At 41.6% G+C, this 9892-nt stretch overlaps 2 protein-coding genes across 2 annotated transcripts; both read right to left on the bottom strand.

The window, feature by feature from the left end:
• Window positions 1-642: 642 nt before the first annotated feature.
• On the bottom strand, window positions 643-3457 carry LOC147610039 (LEAF RUST 10 DISEASE-RESISTANCE LOCUS RECEPTOR-LIKE PROTEIN KINASE-like 1.2). The gene is made up of 2 exons (XM_086787354.1): window positions 2216-3457; window positions 643-2135 (listed from the first exon to the last, which is right to left on the bottom strand). Exons 1-2 carry the CDS (start codon window positions 3099-3101, stop codon window positions 844-846), a joined length of 2178 nt encoding a protein of 725 aa, XP_086643480.1. The 5' UTR covers window positions 3102-3457; the 3' UTR covers window positions 643-843.
• A 2886-nt stretch (window positions 3458-6343) lies between these two features.
• LOC147610038 (LEAF RUST 10 DISEASE-RESISTANCE LOCUS RECEPTOR-LIKE PROTEIN KINASE-like 1.2) lies at window positions 6344-8954 on the bottom strand. Its single transcript, XM_086787353.1, has 2 exons — window positions 8049-8954; window positions 6344-7961 (listed from the first exon to the last, which is right to left on the bottom strand). Exons 1-2 carry the CDS (start codon window positions 8926-8928, stop codon window positions 6691-6693), a joined length of 2151 nt encoding a protein of 716 aa, XP_086643479.1. The 5' UTR covers window positions 8929-8954; the 3' UTR covers window positions 6344-6690.
• Window positions 8955-9892: the final 938 nt, after the last annotated feature.

The raw sequence follows: 9892 nt of genomic DNA, 5'->3' as shown, positions 1-9892 counted from the left end.
TTTTGTTTATTGAGCATTAACAAAAATGGTGTCACCGATGGGGAATATAATGAGGTTGTTCTTCAAATAAAGGGGTGTCCACTCTGTCAAATGTGAAATTTCAATATATTTCTGCAATGTGAAATGTGAAATTTCAATATATTTCTTTAAATAAAGGGGTGTCCACTCTGTCAAATGTGAAATTTCAATATATTTCTGCAATAAAGGGGGGTCCCATGGGTACTAAGCCCGCTTCTAACGCCAAACTTTTAAAAAAATATATATTTCTGCAATGCAGGCGAGAAAAACGCACAGAATACAGGGTCTTTTTCAAGGAAGTTGAAATTTTGGTTACTCTTGACAATGAGGGCTGACATTTTCGCAGATTTTACTTATAAAATCTGTTGATGAAAATACAGGCACCTTTTCTTTTGACTGGTTGCAAACAATTTATTAAGCCGTTCCTTAAACGATTGGACCAGTCGCCACAGCCCGTGGACGGTTTGGAAACAGTCAAGTAAAGGTTGATCTAATTCAGCCTCTTGTTTTAGTTTATGGGTGGTTTGGTTGTTTTCAAGTTGATTTTGGTTTTTTAGACAGTTTCCGAGGTAATCTATATAATTATTATTGATTTAAAAAATACAGCTAATCCTTAGTAGACACAATGCTTGCCAAAACAATACCGTATTATCATATCATAAATTATACAAAATTGCAATACAATTTTATGGCCCCCAAACCTGTTTCTACTACTATTTGTACAAAGAGTTTAGATGATCCTCTGTAAAGTCGGAGAATGCACATTCTGTAGATGCAAACATTAGACTTAATAATATATGCAATGCAATATAAGCCCAGAAGGTCCTAAAAACTGCTCACAGCAGACGATGTGTTGGAGCTTGTCCACACCGAGTGCACAGAATTGGGAGAATATGCAGAATTGAATCCAGATTTGGGCTTGATCAGCCGGCTCATCTCATCTGCTGATGAGGGGGGATTGATGTCTCCTATTGGGTTCTGTGCATTAATAACCTCCTCATATTCATATCCAGATTCCTTGCGTAGATTAGCAAGGGTTTCTGCAACAACACTCATGCTGGGTCTGTCATCTTTCTCTGCTTGCAGACACTGAAAAACCAGTTCAACCACCTGTTTCACCATCCTCTCCACATCTGCATTCTTATCCATCTCCAAACGAGGATCCACAAGCTCCTGCCACACCCCACATGATATTTTCATCAATGCTAAACTGGAGAGATTTATCTCCCTCCTATTCCTTGACATGTCCACCGCTAACATACCAGACACCAGCTCCATTAACACCACCCCAAAGCTGTAGACATCGCTCTTATCAGTCAGCTGATAACACTGGTGATAATCCGGATCTACATACCCCGGAGTGCCTTGAGGAGCTGTAGACACATGAGTTACTTCGAGGGGAACCAGCCTTGAAAGCCCAAAATCAGCTAATTTGGCATGGAATTTCTCATCTAGTAGGATGTTGGTTGTCTTGACATCTCGGTGAAAAATGGGGGGAGACACTGAGTTGTGAAGGTAGGACAGAGCTTCTGCTGTTTCGCAGGCTATATTTAGCCGGATTTTCCATGGCATTGCTGGCTTATTAACATCATGAAGCTGATCAGAAACGGTGCCTTTGGAGGCATACTCGAAAACCAACAGTAGATCCCTGTCATCTTGGCAGCAAAAGCCATACAATTTCACTAAATTTGGGTGTCGAAGACTTGAAAGGATCTTCATTTCATTGTAGAACTGTTCCATCCTTCTAAAATTGTCATGGTAAAGCCTCTTGATGGCAACTTTGCGGCCATCTCTGAGAAAACCCACATAGACAGCACCAAACCCTCCATCTCCAATCATCTTCTCATCTGCAAAAGAGTCTGTGGCTTGTAGCAGTTCTTCATAAGAAAACTCCTTGGTAGAAACGGGGCCAAATTTAACTGACAGGCAAAGGGCCCTTTCTGTCCAGAACTTGTTGCTGTTGGAAGAACTCGGGATACTTCTGGTGGAAAACTTCCTTCTCCTCCAACGACGGCACATTAGAGCAAGAACTGCTAATATTCCGATAGCTACTACTGATCCTGCCACTCCTATGGCTGCATCGACGCCCTTGCTGCACAGGGCACCATGGCTGCATCCTGCGTGGACATAGAACCTCGCTTTAGAAGATTACCAATGAATGCTAATTATCAATTAACAATTGCGATTAACTAATTACCAGGATCACACACTGTGCTGGAGTTGTGATTGCCGGGGCAGAAGCACTGGAAATTGTTGTCGTCGTCGTAGCCGCACTCTCCGCTGCTACTCTCACACTTCATACACGCTGAGTCGGAAGGAGTCTGCATCTCGTTCCAGTAGAGTTGAACCGCTCCAGCGCGCCATTCTGTAACGGCGCGAGAAGTGTTGAGGGTAACGAAGAACTGAAAGTGCGTGCAGGCCAAGCTTTCCATCACATCCTGCAGGATGAGCTCCTTGTGTTGTGTTAATTGTAAGCAATTAGTCATGGTTTTATCCGGGTCGCAATCCGACTTCAGATAAGAATCACATGCTGGGGTATTTGCTTCCACGCTGGCATTACTGAAGACAGACGAGGAGATGTAATTTCTGAAGACAGACGAGGAGGTGTTCTTACTGCAATTAAAGAGCAGGTAAATGTTATAATTGGAGATTTGGAAGGTTGAGTTCGCAAAAGCTGCGAGATTGATAGAACTGGGAAGGTAGTCAGATCTGTTGCCGAGAGGAACAGGACGGCAAACTGGAACTTCCTCATTAACATTCTTTGTGTCCCAAGTGAGGTTTACGAACCTACGGTCTTCCCAAGTGAGGTTTACGTAGATGCCAAGCACAGCCGGAGGGCGGAAATTACTGTCAACACCAGCGGGAATGGCCTCATTGAATTGAGGCCAGTAAGCCTGCTCTGTGCTGCAGTTGGATAGGAGGAAGCTAGGGGAGGCGCCGCAATATGGAGCCGCGCCGAAAGGAAACGTGATGTTGTCAAGATTGGCGCAGATGGAGGGGGCGCAGGGAAGGTCGTTACCTGATTGCACGAGGAGAGAGTGAAAGCAGAAATAACAGAAGATCAGAACTAAGAGGAGATTCATAGCTTCACTAGCACTACGAGAGAGAGAGAGAGAGAGAGAGAGGGGAAGAAGAGAGAACAACGCGGAGAGAAGGGGAAGACTATGTGGGCGGGACGCGCTTACTTTTCTTACAAAAACAAGGTGAGAGATCGTGGAAAAGTCTTTCCCTACAAGGGCAGAGATCTTGGAAAAGTCTTTTCCTTACCCAAGGGCAGACATTTATTTATTTTTGGCATGCCTGGCGGACTTGGTCAAAGTCATTCTTTGTGCTTCCACGCAACTTCACTCTTCGTTTACGTCCACACAACAGATGCCCTTGGATGCTTTTGGATTTGCTCCAACTCCATATTCCATATGCCAGCATATACCACCAGGGCCTAAATTTGACGGGTGCCTATGAAATTTTTTATGACAGGCAATTTTTTTTTTCACCTTTCACTTGACAGGTTTCAACAAAAAAGTTCTTGTCAAATGACTGGTAAATTTATATCAACACAGATACCATAAAAAGAAGACACATAAAATAGAGAATAACCTACGGACCGGCTCTCTTTAAAATCACATTCATGCATATCTTGTCAGTGCAAAATCCCTAATCATCAAAAGATATCAAATAAAAAACCACTAGATCACAATAAACCTCGCACAAAAGAAAGAAAATGTGAACAATCATCAAAGTTGTGCAATCCAAAAATCACTCTAATGGCATAGCTCTCCTCTTTTTTGCTTTACCCCAAATTTTTTATGACAGGCAAATTTTTTTTCTCAGGCTTGTCGTTTGACAGGAATTTTTTTCAACTACCTTTTTTGACAGGCAAAATGGATCTTGACAGGAAAAACAGGCGTCAAATTTAGGCCTTGTATACCACTACGAATCGTCTAGTCTGAATGTACGTTTACATTTTCCTTCTGTCTAGTTTAATAAAGTTATTATTTTCTTCAAAAACACTAGTAGTAATTTGTATATATAAACTATATGTATACATGCCTAGTAGTAATTTGTATATATAAACTATATGTATACATGCCTGCCTACTACCATAGGCAGTTTTCTATGAATAATTTTTATCAAGTGTCTTCAAGACTCAAGCTCTCAAGAATGGTCAATGACTCAAGGGAGGAGGAGGGCTCATGAAAACGGCATTTCAATGTATTTTTATAGGCTAAAATCTGGAAAAACCGTGAAAACGGCATTTCAATGTATTTTTATAGGCTAAAATCTGGAAAAATCGGCTAGATATATATCTACCCCTTACAAAAAACAATTCAAATTTACAAGTTTTTAGGGCCTTTACACACCAAGGTCTACCCACCTACCGTTAATGCTGGGAGCCAATCGAATGTTTAAATTGGGCTGGATGGGCGCACCCCTATTACATAGCTAAACTTGGGCAGACTTCAAAAGGTGAGGTGGCAGTTGACTGACGCCCATGATAAGCAATTTCATGGACAACCAATGTTGGCTGCCCAAACTTGGGCACCCACTCATCCCACCAATCAAGTTCAAGTACAGTTGTAGTATTTTGTCAATAATGCATTGAATACTAACCTTTTGAAAGATTCTGGCTTCGGTGTGTAAACCCCTTGCCCATTAAAGACTACCAACGCATGCCCAGACCATAAGCACACATTTGGTGAGATTGAGCGGTGTGTAAAGGCCCTTAGTTAAAATACCAGCAAAATATGCAAATTTAATCTAGAAAACCGGTTAGTTTATAAGCATGTCCTTATTTTGTCCGGTTGAAAATTCCTTTTATCGAACCTCAAGAAGGACTGGTGGGTGTGTGGGGTGTGGTGTGGTGGTGAGAGGAGGGGGGGTGTGAGTCACTGTGAGAGAGGCCAATGAGGATGTAAGCGGAAGAGGGAGGGGGGGTGTGTATTCAACTACCTTAAAGAGTCTCTACCTACATCCCTATATACCATTATGTTATTTGTGCCTACTTGTCCATTTAATTAAGAAAACAATTTAGACATCATTTATATACATCCAAATATGACTTTGTCATTTCCATCCAATAATTATTGAGTTTCACGTGGAATGTGCTAAATTTTTTAAAACAGACACTCTTCACCCACTTTGTAGAGTGACGGGAGGGGAATCAATCCCATGTCATCTCAAGTGGAGAAAGGACCCTACCTTAACCACCCAACTATTGACCAATGCTCATGAAAAACATTTTTCCCAACCAATAGAAAAAAGGAAGACATTGAAATTTAGCCGCTTTTCAATCTCAAATGATGAGATTTGCTAGTTTTACAACTAAAAATAGTAAAAGTTTACCGATTTCCTTCAAGGCAAACTCCAATATCATTTGGGATTTTGAAATTTCAGCAGGTAAGAAACACACTAAACGTCGTTTGTTGTGAACTTTGCTATTGACCCCACCCCTAGTGTGTTGCATTTTGATTGTCTTCATTCCGTTATGAAGAATGACTCAAACAAACATTTTTTCATGCAAAGGTGTGAAAGGATGGGATGTCACACTTCACAATTTGTTGTTTTTCGAGGGAAGCCACTGAGGGTTTGTGTCAAATTGTGTGTGTGTGAACTAGGCACAACACACTTCACAAAAGAATATATATCAATGTACCCTATAATACTTCCTTCTTCTTCTTCTTTTGGGACCAATAATATTTATTTATATCAACTGTTCCAAAGCTGTCATACAACCAGAACCAAAATACCACTATCTACTCTTTTTTCACTTCATTCAAGATTTTACAAAAAAATTCCCATCTTTCATCCTCACACAAGAAGCAAGATTGTTCCCAAGAGATCTGATACCCCAACAGTAGGCAAGCCTCTAACATGGCATCTGTAGTGCAACTACGGGGGGACTGTTTTTCCAGCATTCCCCCTCGCTTTGACCAGACTTTGATTGTGGGTCTAGCGCCAACTAGATTCTCAATAAAAGCAACAAATGCATGATCAATTTGTCACTACAATCACTACACTCAAAAGCTCAAGCATCAAATATACATTATATCTTCACAAAAGAATATATATCAAGGTACCCTATAATACTTCCTTCTCACTCCAATCAAAAGCTCAAGCATCAAATATACATTATATCCTCTTTATGCTCTTTAGATTTTTTTTAAAGTTTTTTTTAAAGGATATTTGAAGTGCAAGTGCAAACACACACACAAACCACCATATATCTTATTTACAATGTACCACATCGACTCTTGCCAGCGGGGTTTGAACCTGCGGCATTATGCTTGGTTGCTATGCATCCTCTCCAACTGCGCTAATGTAACACTTCTTCGATTTTTTTAGCAGAGAATTGTACTTTATTGGAGATAAGAGATTCATATATATTTACATCACACTAAGCACAAGGCCTGTGGAAAGCTTTCTATCATGGGTGCTACATACAGCTGATAAAGTTCTGTAAGCCATACGAAACCCTCCCCTAACAATGATCCACAGATTTTCTTGGCATAATAGCATTGTCTACCATTGACCTTGGAGAAGACCATGGTGGTACTACTGGCTTCTCTCTCCTTTGGCAATTGGTCACAGCTTGGGGAAGACTATACTTCTTACAGTTTCGAAGCGTTGTATATGGAACCAAACCGTCACATCAGAGTCCAGATGATGTGTTAATTAGGATCTTGTCCACACTGTACTCGATGAGTGCAGGGAATTGGAAAAACGCGCAGAATTGAATGCAGATTCAGGCTTCATCAGCTGGCTGGTGTCATCTGCGGATGATAAGGCATTAATGTCCACCTTAGATTGCTGTGAGTTAATAACATCTTCATGTCCATATCCAGACTCCCTGCGTAGAGTAGCAAGGGATTCTGCAACAAGGCTCATGTTGGGCCTGTCATCTTTCTCTGCATGCAAACATTCGAATGCCAATTCCACCACCCCTTTCACCATTCTCTCCACATCCGAATTCTTACCCATTTCCAAACGAGGATCCACAAGCTCCTCCCACGCCCCGCATGCTATCTTCGCCATTGATAAACTAGAAAGATTTATCTCCCTCCTATTCCTTGACATATCTACCGCTAACTTACCAGACACCAGCTCCATTAACACCACCCCAAAGCTGAACACATCGCTCTTATCAGTTAGCTGATAGCACTGCTGATAATCCGGATCTACATACCCCGGAGTGCCCTGAGGAGCTGTAAACACGTGAGTTACTTCAAGGGGCACCAGCCTTGAAAGCCCAAAATCAGCTAATTTCGCATGGAAATTCTCATCTAGAAGGATGTTGGTTGTCTTAACATCTCGGTGAAAAATGGGGGGAGACGCAGAGTTGTGAAGATAGGATAGAGCTTCTGCTGTTTCCCATGCTATATTTAGCCGGATTTTCCATGGCAGTCCTGGCTTATTAACATCATGAAGCTGATGAGAAACGGTGCCTTTGGAGGCATACTCGAAAACCAACAGTAGATCCCTGTCATCTTGGCAGCAAAAGCCATACAATTTCACTAAATTTGGGTGTTGAAGACTTGCAAGGATCTTCATTTCATTGTGGAACTGCTCTATACTTCTGGAATTGTCATGGTAAAGCTTCTTGATGGCAGCTTTGCGGCCATCTCTGAGAAACCCTACATAGACGGTACCAAACCCTCCATCCCCAATCACGTTTTCATCTGCAAAAGACTTTGTGGCTTGTAGCAGTTCTTCATAAGGAAACTCCTCGACAGAAACGGGGGCAAGCTTTTCTGACAAGCAAATTGCCCTTTGTGTACAGAACTTGTCTCTGAAAGAATTGGGGACATTAATTCTGCTGGAAAACTTTCTTCTTCTGCGAAGACAGCACAGAGCAAGCACTGCCGATATTGCGATTATACCTACTATTGATGTAGCCGCTGCTGTGGCTAGTTTATGGCCGGTGCTGCATAGGATACCATTGCATTCTGCGTGGAGATAAAGAAGACCTAATTACTTTAAATAATTAACATCAAATTCTAATAATTAATCAACGACGGCGGTTAACTAATTACCAGCTGCAGTACAGTCTGTGCTGGAGTGTCGCAGATTGCCCAGGCAGAAGCATTCGAAATTGTTGTGGGCGTCGTAGCCGCACGTTCCGTTGGTTTTCTCACATTTCGCACACTGATGGCTATAATAATTGCTCCACAGGAGTTGAACCATTCCAGCGGACCATTCTTTAACGGGGAGAGAAAAGTTGAGGGTAACGAAGAACTGGAAATGCGTGCAGGCCAAGCTATGCAACACGTACGGCAGCATGAGCTCCTTGTATGGTAAGAATTCGATGCAAGTGATATTGTGGGGGTTGCATTGCTTTTGAAAAGATCTGCAGTGTGAGCTATTTCTGTCATATAAGGAAGACGTCATGGAAGTGTGGTTAGTGCAATTAAAGAGCAGGTAAACATTGCTGGGGGAGATTCGGAAAGCTGAGTCTGCAAAGGTTGTGAGATTGATTGACTTGGGAAGGAAGTAAGATATGTTACTCTTAGGTGCAGGGGTGCAAGATGGAACTCCTGCGACCTGATCATGCAGAATCAAATTCCTGTTCCAGGTGAGATTGACGGAGGTGCTGGAGATGCCTATCACAGCCGGAGGGCCGATAGGGTCAGCAGACTCAGCACCATTGGGGGTGGCCTCATTGAAATTATACCAGTAAGCCTGGTCCGTGGTGCAGTTGGATAAGAGGAAGCTAGAGGAAGCGGCGCAGGAGGGAGCTGCCCCGAAGGGAAAAGAGATGTTCTTGAGATAGGCACAGCTGGAAGGACCACAGGCATGGCCATCACGTGAATCAGAAGAGAGTACGAGTAGAAAATGGAAGCAACGACAACAAAAGATCAGAATGAAGAGGAGTCTCATAGCTTCACCACTAGCAGAACAGAGACCCGGCCTCATCCGAAGAGAAGGGAAATTTCATGAGAGACGCACAAGACCCGGAAAAGGTGTTCTTTTAAAAGTCTTTTCCTTACCTACTCTTACCAACTCTTTTGTATGCTTCTGATTTGATTGGTTGAAAAATATGGTTTTTCAACCATATTTTTTGTCAACCATATTTTTTGTATACTTTTGTATGCTTTTCTTGCCATCTCTTTTGTATGCTTCTGATTTGATTGGTTGAAAAATATGGTTTTTCAAAGAGCACCGCTTCTAAGTCTCAGTGAAACTCAATCTTTGCACCTTCCGGTAGGCTGATCTATAAAGGTCCTAATGCCCACCACACAATGAATTATTACTAGTATTGGATCCGCGCGTTGCTGCGGGCGGCAAGTAGAGTTCCTGCAAAAATATTCCTACAAAAATAGGCTCAGTTTCTCCAATTTAGGTCATGTTTTAAGTAAACACAATACATTATTTCAAGTGACTTCATATATACATATCTCAAAATAACATCCATGTCTCGTAGATTTATAGCGAAAACAAAAATATCATAGTAATGTAGCATACGAAGATGCAAAAAAGGACCAATATTACATATTCTCAAAATGCACCACAAAATACGTATTCTCAATCGGTAATGTCAGAATCAACAAATTGAATTCTTCTCTTGTGAGAAGGATCATTCATTTGTCTCCTCACAATACGCACTCTATTGTAAAGCGGTGATCCATCCTGCACATGCTCTACTATCGATGAATGCAAAGGACCTGCACAAAAACGAAACAACGATAAATCAAATCTCAAAAGGACCTGCACATAACGACACATCGATAAATAAAATCTCAGAAGGACCTGCACATTACGACACATCGATAAATAAAATCTCAAAAAAATCTTATAATAGAAAAACATAATCAAAATTACCTCATACAATAGAACATCGAGTGAATGATACATGAGGAGCTCTAGTATAAAACCCATA

Source organism: Cibotium barometz, chromosome 50, assembly GCF_041138505.1.
Source record: "Cibotium barometz isolate CiBa-2024 chromosome 50, ASM4113850v1, whole genome shotgun sequence".
NCBI lineage: Eukaryota > Viridiplantae > Streptophyta > Polypodiopsida > Cyatheales > Cibotiaceae > Cibotium > Cibotium barometz.
Note: the sequence above shows the minus strand (reverse complement) of the source record. Positions and strands in the feature narration are given on the sequence as shown.

What these genes read in the sequence shown, in the direction of transcription:
- LOC147610039 (XM_086787354.1), bottom strand. Translation starts at nt 3,101, where the DNA reads ATGAATCTCCTCTTAGTTCTGATCTTCTGTTATTTCTGCTTTCACTCT. An exon ending in CAGCACAGTGTGTGATCCTG is followed by an intron (nt 2,136 to 2,215) that starts GTAATTAGTTAA and finishes ATGTCCACGCAG; the next exon opens with GATGCAGCCATGGTGCCCTG.
- LOC147610038 (XM_086787353.1), bottom strand. Translation starts at nt 8,928, where the DNA reads ATGAGGCCGGGTCTCTGTTCTGCTAGTGGTGAAGCTATGAGACTCCTC. An exon ending in CACAGACTGTACTGCAGCTG is followed by an intron (nt 7,962 to 8,048) that starts GTAATTAGTTAA and finishes ATCTCCACGCAG; the next exon opens with AATGCAATGGTATCCTATGC.